Consider the following 14,967-nt stretch of genomic DNA (forward strand, 5'->3'; position numbering starts at 1 on the left):
TTTAATCTTACTTACAACAGGGTGCGGGGGTAATCCATTCCTAGGATCCTGAAGAATCTGAAGACCTGAGTGGTTCTTGGTAAACAGGAAAAGAAAAAATCTCATCATCATTCCATTGCTGTTAACCCGGAGCTGCTTAGTGTTGTGCACTGCAGGGCCCACTGTAGGTGAACAGCTTCACCCTCCCTGCCGGAGGGCAGAGTGGACCTGGGCATCTCTCCCAGTGGTCAGTTTTGCTCTCTCACATGCAGTTAGCTCTTCTGAGGAGGGCTACAATGGAGCAGGCCTCAGCCCCCACAGGGACTGTTATGGGTTCAGTGTGCTACTGTACTCATTGGCTGTCGTTCAGAAGCTGGATGATCCGGAGGTTGCCAACAGCAACCTGTGAGATGGGCAAGATCTATGGTTGGCTGAAAGACAAGTCAGGAATATGTCCGATGAGTGGTCTCTCCATCTATAAAGTAGCACCGCTTGTGAGCTCAAGTCCCCAGGTGCTTAAGCAGGCCCAGGTGGCAGGACAGTAACCTCAGGTATATACGCACATGCTGGGGCCAAGCAACCTGGAGGTGAGGCTGCACATTCCCTTCTTGAATGCTCAGCTGCGGCTCTGATTTTCATTAGAGGGAGACAACTGGTCACCCCTACTGCATTTCATAACCATAACTGATGTAAGAGTGCCAACAGCATGGAAGAGAAGCGGCAGTTGGGGATTTCTATTTTGCTGTTCTCTTGTTTTCTGGGGCAATGGCAATCCTACTTCTCAGCTCAGGGAGCATTATCAACCTTGTTCCACATCAGACTTTTTCACCCGATTCCCATTAGTCCCCTTAAAGAATCCTAATGTCTTCAGTTCTTATTATTTGTTTAATCAGTCCCTCAATTTTGTACATCAAATGGATTCACATTTGTTGATATTATTGCTTGTACTTTGATGAACATCTTTGTTGCTGTGTCTCTGTTTACATCCATTATTATTTCTTCAAAGATGTATTTCCGAAGGAAGATATCAAGAAATTCCACTCAGGGGCTAGAGAGACAGAAAAGCAGGTAGGGTATTTGCCTTGCACATAGCTATTCAGATTTAATCCCCAGTACCCAATATGGTCCCCCATGGCTTGCCAGGAGTGATCCCTGAGCATACAGCCAGGAGTAAGCCCTGAGCACTGCCAGGTGTGGCCACAAAACAAAACAGGAAATTCCCCCTCAGAAATTTTTTCTTCCTGTGGATTGAGCTGACTCTAATTTGCACTGCCCACCACCACAGAAGGACTGTTGCTCTGGTTGCCTTGGACACTGCTGCCCAGCTGCAGTAGAAAGGAAATGCAGAGGGGTCCCTTAAAAAGGTGGGGGGAACACAGGGAATCACAGGACACTTCCTTTCTTGGGACCAGGGCATGTGAAACTCTGTTTCTTTCCTTTTATTTTTTAAATTTTAGTAACCATAGTTTGTTTGTTTTGGACGTTCTACGTCACTTCACCACACTCACCACAGAACCAATATCCCTCCACCACTGTCCCCAGGTCCGTTCTTGTCTTGGAAACCTTAGTTCTGTGGTCCAAGTCTAAGGATTTGTTTTCATTGGATGTTGTCTCCACATATGCTTTGTTTCTTGATGTGTCACATATGAATGAGGTCATCAGGTCGTTGGCATTCCTCTCCTGACTGACTTCGTGTAGGTCATACGACATTATGTATATCGATTTGCTCGAGCGGGCCCAGTAACATCTCCATTGGAGACTTTGTTGTTACTGTGTTTGGCATATCGAATACTCTCGGTAGCTTGCCGGGCTCTCCAAGAGGGGCGGAGGAATCGAACTCGGGTCAGCCATGTTGGCTGCGTGCAAGGCAGACGCCCTACCCGCTGTGCTATCGCTCATAAAGGTAAAGGCCCTCCTGTTTATCATCGATTTGCTCGAGCGGGCCCAGTAACGTCTCCATTAGAGACTTTGTTGTTACTGTGTCTGGCATATTGAATACGTCACGGGGAGCTTGCCAGGCTCTGCCGTGCGGGCGAGATACTCTCGGTAGCTTGCCGGGCTCTCCGAGAGGGGCGGAGGAATCGAACTCGGGTCGGCCATGTTGGCTGCGTGCAAGGCAAATGCCCTACCGCTGTGCTTTCGCTCCAGCCCATATATATATATATATATATATATATATATATATATATATCTGTGTGTGTGTATATATATATATATTGTGTGTGTTGTACATACTATGGAATCCATTTTCCCCCAATTTCCTTATGCAGTGTGACTGAATAACTTTGAATGGCAAGATCATTAAAATGGTCTTTGGCATCACTGAGCATGTGATGTGCATGCAGTCAGTTGGAAAATGGTTGGCTTTCCCTACCTAGGACACAAGGGGTGTGTGGCTCCAGTTCTCACTCCTAACTCACATTGCTCAATGATTACTCACCACTGACACTGAGAGAACATGCCAGAGAAATGGGCACATGCCCACGAAGGGGAGACAACTCAGTCTTCAAAGTCGAGGTGAAGTAGTAGCTGACACAGCAGTCATGCGAGCATACCCAGTGAGCACCATGAGTGGACAGTTGAGAGCAGGCACTTTTCTGATGCATCTCAGTGGACACTGGGAAGAGGGAAGAGAGACTTCTTGAGGTGTCGCTTCAGATTTGTGTGAGCTCAACACCTCGCTAACAGTCATCAAATTGTCACAGGGAAGAGCCTCCTACCATCTCTGTTTCATAGGTGTGGGTGCTGAAGCTCAGAGTAACTCCCTCAGCACAGAACCAGTCAGTAGTAGAATCAGTCTCCCAACCTAGTCCTTGCTGATCCCAGATTCTATTTGCTAGGTAGGTAACAGCTAAGGAGAATTAAAGCTAAGCAATTTTAAAAGACACAAATTTATCCTTAAACTGTGAGGTGGGGGGATGCTAGATGTTAACTATTTTATTTTTTGAACGCATTTAAATCTGTCTTGGAAAACACAGCTACATGGAAAATACTTGTCTTCGTTGTGTAAGGGCTCCAGAGTAAGCAGTGGGGATTGATTAGGAAGCCTTGGAGTACTTCATGAGGAAGTGGCTAAGAGTGAGCACACAGAGGCTTCTAGAGGATGAGGTGCAGGGTCTCCCAGCCAGTCTCCTACAGATTTAAGGCAAGGAGGTATGGGCAAGACCATTTCCAGGTGGATGGCTCAGATGGGAGCACCTCGACAAAGTTCTTCATGGGAACACCAACCGAATCTTCCATTTCCTTTGTTTTCTGTAGGGCCTGTGATGATCTGACCCACGAGGAACAGGAGGAGACCGATGAGTTCCTTAAGGAGTGTGATGTGGATCCTTCACTTCGAGAACGTCTCTCCATTCTCTCCCGCACCTTTGAGAATCAGCGCAGGCGGGTTCAGACAGACAGCATGCTCTTCTTCAACAGCATCTTCACCATAGAGCCCCTGGTGAGTGACACAGATGAAACCTGATGATTGGATTCACAGAAGTGCAAGTGTAGGGCTCATTTTGAAGTGGATTCTCATGCTGAGTTTGATACAGTGAGTCTTAAAAGCATAAGGATCCCTCCTGAAGATTCTGATGGTGGTTGGGAGGCTGGTTAAGGTCTGATGATAACACGCTCTCAGGCCCCATTCTAGCGTCACACTTTCTATGTGCTGGTGACTGTGTTAAAAACTTGAGGTGCAGACCCCGTCTTTCTCAGTTGTGTCTATTATTGACTACCTTGTTGGATACAGTATCAGGGTCCTCATCATGAGCAAATTAGGACAGAAATTTAGTAACTAGTTCAAGGCCAGTTAGCATCCAGAGTTTATCGCCAATTTGCCTACTGCTAGAGCTGAGTTTCTCAACTCTTGTGCTATTACCCTATGGGACTGGATAAGCCCTGAAATTATAGGATGTTTAGAATCATCCTTGACCTTTACCTTCTAGAGTCTATGATAATTAGTACCATCTTTGGTTGGACATGGCCAGCCAACCACTATGGCTGAGGCCTGCGTTGTCTAATTTATTCAGTAGATGCTTACTGATTCCATGTTCCTTGTCAGGCGCTAGGTATGCTCCAGGCATTGATGAGCAGGGCTGACATAGTCTTTGACCTTGCCCTCTATCTAGTGAGATCACTAGAGGGCTTTGGGGTTTGTCTGACTCCACCAACCAACCTTTAACTCCTCTGTCTTGCTTCCCCAAAACAAAAGCAACTAGAACCTCCTGTATTTGTCTGCTCGGACTGTGAATTATGTCACATCTGGGCAGAGGAGAGAGATAAGGATACAGACAGATAAAAGAAGCATTGAGAAAGGCCACAGCAGCTTAGAGCTGCCCAGTCATTACCAGTCCAGCCAGCTGGAGAGAAGACAACCTTGTACCCCAGGACATAGTTGAAAACAGGGTCTTTTGTGAAAAATGCCACTGTCTTGGGTAGTCCTGGTTTTCTTATCCTCCTGGCCAGGATATCTGGGTTCATGACTGCTGCCCTTCCTCACACTCTCTCCTGGAAGTTGATGGGATCCCAGGTCTTGGATCTCAGCAGGAGGTAGTAGGGTCATGATGAGGTGGGATCCTATACAGATCCAATTCAGAAAAGATAATGTTCACTCATTTTCTTCTCTTCATGCTTCTTCCAGAACCCAAAGCATCTTGATGGAGGTGTAGGTGTAATAAACATGACGTTTAAAATATTCTTTCTAGAGGCTGGAGAGATAGCACAGCTGGTAGGGCACTTACTCTGCACACGGCTGACCTGGGTTTGATGCCCACATCCCATATGGTCCCCTGAGTACCACCAGAAGTGATTCCTGAGTGCAGAGCAGTCAGCAGTAACCCCTGAGCATTGTTGAGTGTGACCCAAAACACAAAACAAAAAACAAAGTTCCTTTAAAATATTTCTTCAAATATTGCACATTGAAAAGAATGTCCAGCTCAGTTCCAGATAAGAACTGAATTGGACTTTCTTACAAAGACATAATTTGGGGGCTGGAGAGATAGTGCAGTGGGTAGCCTTGCACACACCAACCCAGATTTGATCCCTAGCACCCTATATGATCTCCTGAGCCCCATCAGGATTTATCCCTGATTACAGAGCTAGGAGTAAGCCCTGGGCACTGCCAGGTTTGGCCCCTCAACAAAAACAAACAAAAAAGGGGCATCATTTAAACTTTAAAAGGAAAAAGTGTTTTTTCTTCAGTGTATACAGAAATGATGCCTTTTAAATTAAGGACACCTACTTCATTTAGATTGGGTGGGAAATGCTGGAAAAAGAAGCAGGTAATATTTATTTAGTATATACGGAGTCTGTGGCATTTGTAATGGTTTTGTCTTCTCTCCACACCATTTAGGCTTTCGTCTCATAAATACTCATTAACTTGTTCTTGACAATTTCTGTGGAATAAAAAATGAAGGCATGACATTTTCCTCAAATCTTATTAAAGTTATTCTGGTTAAAATAGTGGAACTCAGTGACAGCTATTGTGAATTATTTATTGATGTTAAGTCTTTTTTGCTCCCTACTTAAAGATACTGATGGATTTGGCAAAATGCAGTTCTTATACATGATTGTAATATAATCTTACTTTGTAAATTATATTTGAAAGTGTGTGATGGGGAAAGACTGCCATTCATTAGCTTCTCCACCGAATGTGAACTGGATTTGTTTTCGTGCTTGATATTTGGGTTTCCCATTACACACAAATAAATTATATAGTAGTTTGGGTTAGGAAGTTATGAAAGAATTAATAGAAGAGCAGGTATGTGAATTAAACATTGGAGAAAGCATAGAGTTTAATCCAGTGGAAAGGAAAAAAGGAGACTGTTTCTGCAGCAGAAATTACAAAAACACTTGTTTTGGAAAGAAAAACTACTTGTTTTGCATTATAGTCAAGAGGAATGCATTAGAAGGTTCTCTGGAACCAGGCAGTCATGGAAAGTGTGAGGAGCGGGAAAGGAGAGTAGGAGAAATCTGGGCCGCCTTGGCAAGTTGCTGTGATGGAGCCTCCAGGCTGTCATCTCTCATTGTCCGTTCCTGCAAACCCTGTATTGGAAGTATGACAATGTGTGTGCCTTGAAAGAAAGGAATTTTTGTAGCCAACAGAGTTTCACAAATATTGGCCCAAGAGAAGGGGATTCTCTAAGAGGCAGAAGCAGCATTTCCCCGGTCTACAGCCCAGTCCTCCACACAGCATGCTGGTATCAGCCTCAGTGCATGGTTGAGAGCAGGACTCAGTGAATTCAGAAGCACTGTAAAGATGGTCTTGTTCACACTTTTAGGTTACTTGGAGGGGGGCATACAGGATGGCATGGGTGATACATTGGGATACCTGAAGGGCCAGGGAGACTGAACATCTCTGCCAGCAGATTCAGGATGATGTGTGAGGGAGATGCGGACCTGGAACAGTCACCATCGTCAGAAAGCAAAGGAGAGGGAAGACACGAGAGAACAACACTAACGTGCTTTATTATTGCCTAGTCATGGAGCTTGAGACATGCTGTCTTCTCAGATTGAAGCCATAATCAGATAGGGATAGGGAAAATGATGCCCCTGATGGAAATCACCAAGTCAGGAATTTGAGGTTGAATTCCTAGTATGGCTAAAAGCAAAGTGACTTTCAGCTATAGTTTCTGTTGCCTTGTTACAAAACATGGTGACTTATTTTGTAAAATAAGGGACAAGGCACTATTTTCTTTCAGTTCTTAAGTTGTGATTCTACAGTTTGGGAATAGGCTTTTCACAGGTTCCCTAAGCCGAACACAGTGCCAATATATGAATATATGGGAGTAGGAGGAAGAAGGAAAACAACGATAATGACTTTGATTCTGAATGTGTTAAATTTGAGACAGCAATAGAAGTCCAAAGAGTTTTAGATGGGCCAAAGCGATAGTAAAGTGGTTAAGGTGCTTGCCTTACATGCTGCTGAGTCCAGATCAGTCCCCATCACCACAGAGTTCCCCAAGTGACCCATGAATTCATAGCTAGGAGGAATCCCAAAGCTCCATTTGGCATGACCCTAACCCCGTTCCCAATGTTTTGCAAAAGGGATACTAAATTTATGGAGGGAATCAGTGGCCAAGCAATACTGTGAGTATTCTACAGAGGTATTTTTGTTCTTTTGATTGGTTGGTTTGGGTTTGGAAGCCACTTCCAGCTATGCTCCATGCTTATTTCTGGCTCTGTGCTCAGGGATCATTCCTGGGTACCATATGTGATGCTGAGAATTGACCCCGAGTCGGCTGTGTGCAAGACAAGTGCCTTACCCGTTGTATTATCTATCTGGCCCCTAGAGAGGTTTTAACTGAAGGGATAACTAGCAGATGGGCATTCTAGGAGCAGAGCAAAGCCAGAACATTTGCAGAGCCTCCAGCCAAGCCTCCAGGCATTCATCTTTAAGGCCCTGCAGAGACAGGAGAGGCTGGCTGAGAAGGATGCCCAGGAGAACCAGTCAACTGACATTTTGGCAATGGGATGTACTGCAGTAGCATTGTCTGACTGAAGTATAAACATTAATTATAATGCAGACCATGTTACTTCAATATATAAAAACAGTCAACTGAGAGTGAGTTAGACCATGTGTCTTTCTATTCTCTGCATATTGAGTGTTTCGTGGAAATTTGGTTCCTATTTCAAATGCTCCTTCAACTTAAAGCAAGTTGTTTCAATATCAAGAGATCAGTCACCATACTTAAATTGTTCAGAGATGGCAGTGGTCTTGAATTTAAACCAAATTTCATTAGTAAAACTCTGTGAGATGTAGTTTGACTCATTGCTGTAAGCATGACTACAAAATAGAATTCTTTCTTTGTTCTAACATCTGGTCACCACTTGGCCATTGGTTAGTGCCATTGCCTTAACTCACTTTATTATCATCTTTACATCTTTATACTTCTATTGAGCTCAAAACTTTTTTGTTTGGTGGGAGTGGGGATTTTGGTTTGGGTCATACTTGTCTGTACTCTTGGCTATGTGCTCAGGGAGTGTGATCACTCCTGGTGGTACTCAGGGGACCATCAGCGGTCCCAGGAATCAAATTGGGGTTGCATGTATGCTATGAAAGGTGGAAAGATGGGCATTTTACCCTCTGTGCTGTCTCTTGGCCCCAGATCTCAAAACTTGAAGAGTTGCAGCTGGTGTGTCTTGGGTATCAGTATGGTCCCATGTCTTTGGGAGATGGAGGTATTCATTAACGTAGAAAAAAGCAAGCACAGCTTAAGAGAAACCAAGGGAAATAGAAATCCCAGGTAGATATGGACAACGGGCTTGGAACATTATTTTGTCAATGGGCTTGACAATTTATTGATATTCTAATCATAACCATAATTGTTCTAGTCATTAAAGCTTATGTTGCATTGTTAGAGTATATATCAAGTTTCTCATATATTATTTTAATACTCTTACAGTATTAATAAAATTAGCCTAAAATAGGCAATTCCTTACCTAGGGAAGCTATTGAGTTCTGTAGAATAATGATCATATCTTAAGCCACCTGTTTCAGTAAGGTTTTTCCCATACCCTTTGTAAAAGAATGATTCTGTTGAGACGGAAGCGGTCATTGAAGCCCTAGCCAATCAGGGCATTCAAGCCCAATACATCAAGATCCTCCATGAGCTGTATTGCGGATTCACTACCAGGATCTCACCGTTCTACAAAGAAGTGATCGTTGATGTCAAGAGAGGGGTTTGGCAGGGTGATACCATTTCACCGAAACTCTTCAGTGCCACCCTCGAGAACATCATGCAACGACTGGAATGGGAAGGAATGGGAGTGAAGATAGATGGTCAGCAACTACACCACCTCTGCTTTGCTGATGACATTGTTTTTAATAACACCAAACATCAGCCAAGTGGCACAAATGCTGGCCAACTTTGACCATGAGTGTGGAAAGGTAGGACTACAGCTGAATCTTACGAAGACAATGTTTATGAGAAACAGCCTCGTTCCTGATGCCCCATTCGCTCTCAACGGAACGACCATCTCCGAATGCAACAGCTATGTGTACGTAGGTCGAGAAGTCAACATGACAAATGACCTGGCACCTGAGCTGCACAGGAGGAAGAGAGCGGCTTGGAACGCCTTCAAGAACGTCGAAGAAATAGCTAAGAGGATGAAGAACCTGCGGCTCTGGGCACATCTCTTTGATTCCACTGTTCTTCCTGCATTAACATATGCCTCAGAGACCTGGGCCCTACGCAAACAAGATGAGAATGCTATTCAGGTCTCCCAAAGAAGAATAGAAAGAGCTATGCTTGGAATATCACGTTTCACTCAAATGAGAGAAAGAATCCGGAGTTCCGACATCCATCGACGATCAAGAATCAGGGACGCTGTCTCATTTGCCAAGGTGTCAAAAATCAGATGGGCTGGTCACGTAATGAGATTTAAAGACGACCGCTGGACTAGAGCTGTTACCGACTGGCTTCCATGGGATGTCAAAAGACCGCGTGGCCGCCCACCTACCAGGTGGTCAGACTTCTTCGTCAAGATCATGAACGATCGATTTGAGGCTCTTCATGTTCCCAGGGCGAACAGAAGCCATTGGACTACACTAGCACGCGACAGGGACAAGTGGAGACATTACTGGCACCCGCTCGAGCAAATCAACGACTAACGGGAAGTTAAGTGACGTAAGTGAGTAAAAGAAAATAATTGCAAGGTTGAGTCTATTGTGTGTGTTGTGCTTTCAAGATAAGGAAGTAGAAATTGCTACTTTCAGAAATACAATATTCTGTTTTACTAAGGGTTCTGGCTGTATGGAATGTTGACAGTCTCATTCTGCCATATCCTCTGCTATGGTCTCTTGGGATCCCTGAGTGAGAGCAAGTCAAAGATAAAAACACAATTCTGAGAGCTGAGAGGAAGATATCACAGGGCAGAAGGAGAAAATTAGGCTTTCGATTTCCACGGGCACCTCGATGTCCTCTGAGCAACCACAGTCCCACTGATCTGGCCTCATTTCTGAACCTGGTGCAGCTGGTGCAGGTCACACTTTCAAGATGCAGCAATTTTCTGAATGTCGAACACTTGATATTTCTCCCACAAAGAAAGGTCTAAGAATGGAAAGGTATTTTAAATTTATGTAAACTGCATTAGCTGATTGGCTGACACTGGCAAGCACTGAAGCCATTTCTGCTTCTGTTAGCAAGTGTCCTTTCCATCAAAGCAAACGTTATCCAGTGCCCCTGGGGAATCTTCAGCTTCATTTAACTAAACCTAAAAAAGGGAGAGAAACTTGATCATTTCTTGATTACTATATAAGTAATAGTAAACCATACTTTGTCATCACCTAAGCCCCCCAAAAGCAGACAGTTCAGCAATTCAGACTTTGAAAGCCCAGCTCAAATTTAGTTGACTTTATTTTTCCCACATTGGCAGAGCAGGTGAGCTCAGCAGAACCAGATTGGGTGGAAGACTACCAAAGAGTTCTAGCTCTTTCTTGCAGATCCCTACCACTTCTCACATTAGCTGTGAGTCACATTGCAAATATATGGGAGCTGAGTCTTTGGAAATTGACACCATGAAGGAGAATGGAGGATGGACTTCTGCAAGCAAGCTGCCCTTGGTGGACCCCAGCAATTTCTGGGATGACTTTCTCCTTCAGCCTCACTTCCATCTTCTTCCTCCTTTCAAATCTTTGTGCCAGGCCAAACCTTGTGCCGAGACTTTTGCTATTGTGTTAGAGAGCTATGTAGGTGGAGGAAGAGTCTAGGGACCAGCCAGCTTTCTCTGGCTTCTTAGATGTGTCTTCCTGGTTGGGAGAGCCCAGATCTGTTCTCTCCATAGCAAGGCAAGAACATCACACACAACCTGCTCAGCTCTTAAACATGGGAGATTTTCATCACATGAGGTTTGGGTCTCCCTCCCAAGAGAACACACACCTTTAGTAAAACTTCCTCTGGTGGACGGTCACATCTTATACTCTCTGTTAGAAACATTCCTGATCATTATTTTGAGAATCAAGACTTTATTGAACCAGTTTTCTTCTCTAAACCAGTTACTCTAGAAACCACATTTAAGTGATACCATTCTGTGTTTTTCTTCTTCATCTGGCTTACTTCTTTTAACATATTATCTTCCAGATTAGGGTAACCGGACGAGGAAATCAATGATTTAAAGGGGGGAGGGCACCTAGATAACCCTGGACCCCAGCATATAGGGAGGAGAAGGAAAGAAATAGAGTAAAGGATAAGGGGAGAAGAGATAGATGAGAAGAGAGGTCAGTGGGATTCAGGTACATTGTTGGTGTTAAGGAATAATAGAGGAGATGCCTCCAGACCCTACAAAAGACTTAATTTCAGATCCAGAGCACCCCGGAGGGGATCCACTGAGTCCCTCCACCTGCCCCAACAGAACCATGGCATCCCAAAATCTCCAGAACCCAATTGCTTCCATATTCACAGTCAATCTCCACACCTCATCTATGAATGAATCTGTTGAAAAACTCGGGTATGCGGGTTTTGTGACTGAAATCTCCAAGTTCCCATGGAGTCAGGGATGGGTGACGTCCCCCATCCCCGTATTCTTCCAGGAGTCTGGCAGTCACATCCATGAACTGCCTCGGTGAATGCAAAATAAGCTCATTAACTGGGCATGATCCAGAGGCTCATAAATAAATCTCAAAAGACATCAGCAAGCTGCAAAGATGCTTCCAGACTCCAGTGTCACTATCCAGTTAAAAATTTAACCCCAGGGGGCTGGAGCAATAGCATAGCGGGTAGGGCATTTGCCTTGCACGTAGCGAACTCAGGTTCGATTCCCAGCATCCCATATGGTCTTCTGAGCATTGCCAGGAGTAACTCCTGTGCATTGTCAGGTGTGACCCAAAAAGCAAAAAAAAAAAAAATTAACCCCAGCTGTATCACTCCATCAAAATTTTAGAATTCCTGGAATATGTGGCCACTTTTGCAGCCACACGACATCTACTGTGTTTCACTGATATGCCAGGAGTAGCATACCACATTGGATGGAATGTAAAGTAGAAGGCAACCAATCTTGATTAACAAAATATTAATACACAAAGCTTAACCTCTAACAACAGGTTATTCATCTCTTATATAAGAGCTTCATGGCTCCAGGGTGAGATACAACAATCTTCACCCTCTTTCTTCTAAGGAAATCTGTTTTGATCATTGTTAGCAAATTAGCAAATTAATTATACTAGGCAATACAAAATAAATCATTTTGGGCCTGCTACTGGAGCAGGCTTGGGTGGTGATTGGGAAAATAGGAAATAATGGTGGTGGGAAGGTATAATGGTGGTGGAATTGGTGTTGGAATATTGAATGTAATAAATCACTGTGAAGAATTTTATAAAAATAAAATAAAACTTTTAAAAAGGAATAATAGAGCCAAATATCCAAACCACAGAGTTATTACTAAAATCATGTCCCAAACTTTAATAACTAAACTTGCCTGTCAAGATGGCAGGCTGGGGGTTGGGGAAAGAAGAGGTTGAGGCAGGAAAGGGAACCTGGGAACACTGGTGGAGGGCAGTTGACACTGGTGGCAGGATCTGTGATGAAACATTTTACATTCAAAACCCCAATTAAGTATAGTTTTGTAACTCACGGTGCTTTAGTAAAATAGAATTGATTTTTGGGGGGTGTGGATGGGATTCCGTTTCTTACCCCAGGGTTGTTTGCATGTCTTGTGCTAAGTTTCTCTTTTCTCTCCCTGATAATTATTATTGTTAACCTTCAAGTTTTTAGTTTCTATTTATTTTTATATTTCTCTTTGAAGTAACATTTGCTTGTCCTTTATGATGATAAAGAGAGACAATCTCTTCTTAATAAAATTGGAAGTATTTCTTTTTACTTACGTACTTTTCAAAAGCAACTGGAGAAAGGAAGAGCTGTGATCTCTCTCACTGATCCAAAAGGGTCTAGAAGAAAGAGCAACTGTGGATTTGGGGATTGATTAGAGCTTTTATTCAGTGCAACCATATATATATATATATATTTTCAGTTTTGATTTGCTCTTAAATTTGACTTTAAGAGCAAGCTTTCATTTCCTAAGAGAAAACTTTTGTGTTTGTGTAGGATAACATTGGTTTTTACTTTCTCCTTTGCCACAGGGAACTTAGGTTTATTGGGCTACACCCATCACAGTGCTCTTGAGGCACTCCTATTTCTCTCTCTTTAACTTTAACTTCTCTGTGCTCTGCTTCCCCTATCTATTAATCAACTGTATCTCCAAATCAGACCCTGTGACTTGTAAGATCAGATCCTTCCAAAGTCTCTGGATTTTGTATTTGTAAGTGAAATATTGCTTTTCTCTTTCCCTTATATCCTTGGCATAGTTTACTTTAGAGCAATATCCTTTTTGTGTAGACACAGGAAGACAGTTAATGCTTGTGCTTTTGTAACTTGTGAGTTAATTGACTTTGAATAATATTTACTCCTGGGCATCTGTCATATTTACTTGACTTAAGCATCAGTTGCCCTTAGTTCCTAGCACCCCAAAAGCAGGATCCCGATGAAGGGACTGATGAACCCAGGGAAAAATGTAAGCTACCCTGGCATAAACATGGGATAGACCAAGTACCATAAAACTTATAATAAGTTAAGAGCATGGTCATGGGCAAATTCTGTCTTGACCTGAAGAGAAGTAATTGGGCAAGGACCCTGGTAGGGTTAGGAAGGACTAATCTGGCCTGAGGACTGTAGTCCGAGATCTATAACAAAATGTCCCCAGGAGAGCCACCCTCTAAGCTTAATATATCTCTTACTATATCCATACAAAATGGCTAGAAAGATTATAAAGAATTAAATTTAAGATGACCATTTAAATGTATATGGATAGAAGAAAGAAGTAACATGCCTTTAGTTGAAATTTCGCCTTTGAGGGGATCTCCTAGCAGGATGAGATCTTTGTCTTAGAAGAGCTTCTCTGGAAGGAAGGGCTTTACTTACTTAGTGCTATCTTACCTAGGTTATAGTTGCTACCCCCAACCTTGGAAATTGGGTTTTTGACTAAGGTTGTGAGACTGGGCACCAGGAGACTAGCATGGGAAAGTAGGAGACGGGAATGAGGGGCAGTGTGAGACTGGAATGGGGCACTCAGTGAGAGTGAAATAGGTGCACAGGTAGGATGGAATAAACAGCTGGACCAAGATTGGAATAAACAGCAATTGATCGATCATCAACCAGGTTGGTGGCCCTGTTCTCTCCTTCATGCATCTGTTGGTGGCTGCTGCAGGCCAGGGTGGGGAAGTAGCTCATGGCCACAAAATGCACATGGCAAGAGAGCCTACATAGTTTGTGAACACACGTGTTTATATTTGAGGAAAATAATGATGGCTAAACATATTTGTATAAGTAGTCAAGAATATTCCCATCTTGGCAGAAAATGGGGGAAGTCATCAAATGTTACGGCTTTTCGTCAAGTCATTATTCATTGACCATATTCTGAGCTGACTGGACCCTTAACCCTGCTCCTTAACCAGGATGGTCTGATAAAGATCATTTTCCAAGAGCTGTGACATCCTTAATACAGACTGAAAGAGCCTCAGGAATCATCTTTCAGGCTGCCTGAGTACTGTGCTCAGACAGAGACATCAGGGCACACTGGCTTTATATCAGCTGCTTGCCAATTCAAGTGTTTTGAAGTTTCTTCAGACTATTTTTGCCATTAAGAAATATGAGACCTGTCCTCTTATTTAACTGAAAGTAGGCTTTGTGATGTTAAACAAAAAAATTATTTTAAAAACCCTTGTTCACCATTGGCATTTCTTCGCTTTGCCTTTCTTATCTCTGTAGTGGGAACACTGCTGCTTCCCAACGCGGCAGAGCCTGAAACCGGCATGTGTGCCTGCCCACATGCCACCCAGTGCTGGGGCATAAACTCTCAGGAGATGGTTATGAAGATTATGATTTAAAGTTTGGTACAGTTTTATCCTGTCAGATAAAGATTACAATAGAAAAATCTAATATCCGAGTGGGCCAGTGTGTGTGTCTCTCTTCTAAATGTCAGTTGGAATCAGACTGCAATCATTGCAAATGATAG

At 43.3% G+C, this 14,967-nt stretch overlaps 1 protein-coding gene across 1 annotated transcript in view; it reads left to right on the forward strand.

The window, feature by feature from the left end:
* HYDIN (HYDIN axonemal central pair apparatus protein) overlaps window positions 1-14,967 on the forward strand; it is a 281,658-nt gene that overhangs the window by 82,741 nt on the left and 183,950 nt on the right. The window contains exon 9 of the mRNA XM_056137053.1: window positions 3,238-3,421. Within this exon, the coding sequence (XP_055993028.1) occupies window positions 3,238-3,421 (184 nt within the window). The remainder of the gene's footprint in view (window positions 1-3,237; window positions 3,422-14,967) is intronic.

This window comes from Sorex fumeus, unplaced genomic scaffold (genome assembly GCF_029834395.1).
Source record: "Sorex fumeus unplaced genomic scaffold, SorFum_2.1 ptg000122l, whole genome shotgun sequence".
In the NCBI taxonomy this organism is placed as follows: domain Eukaryota; kingdom Metazoa; phylum Chordata; class Mammalia; order Eulipotyphla; family Soricidae; genus Sorex; species Sorex fumeus.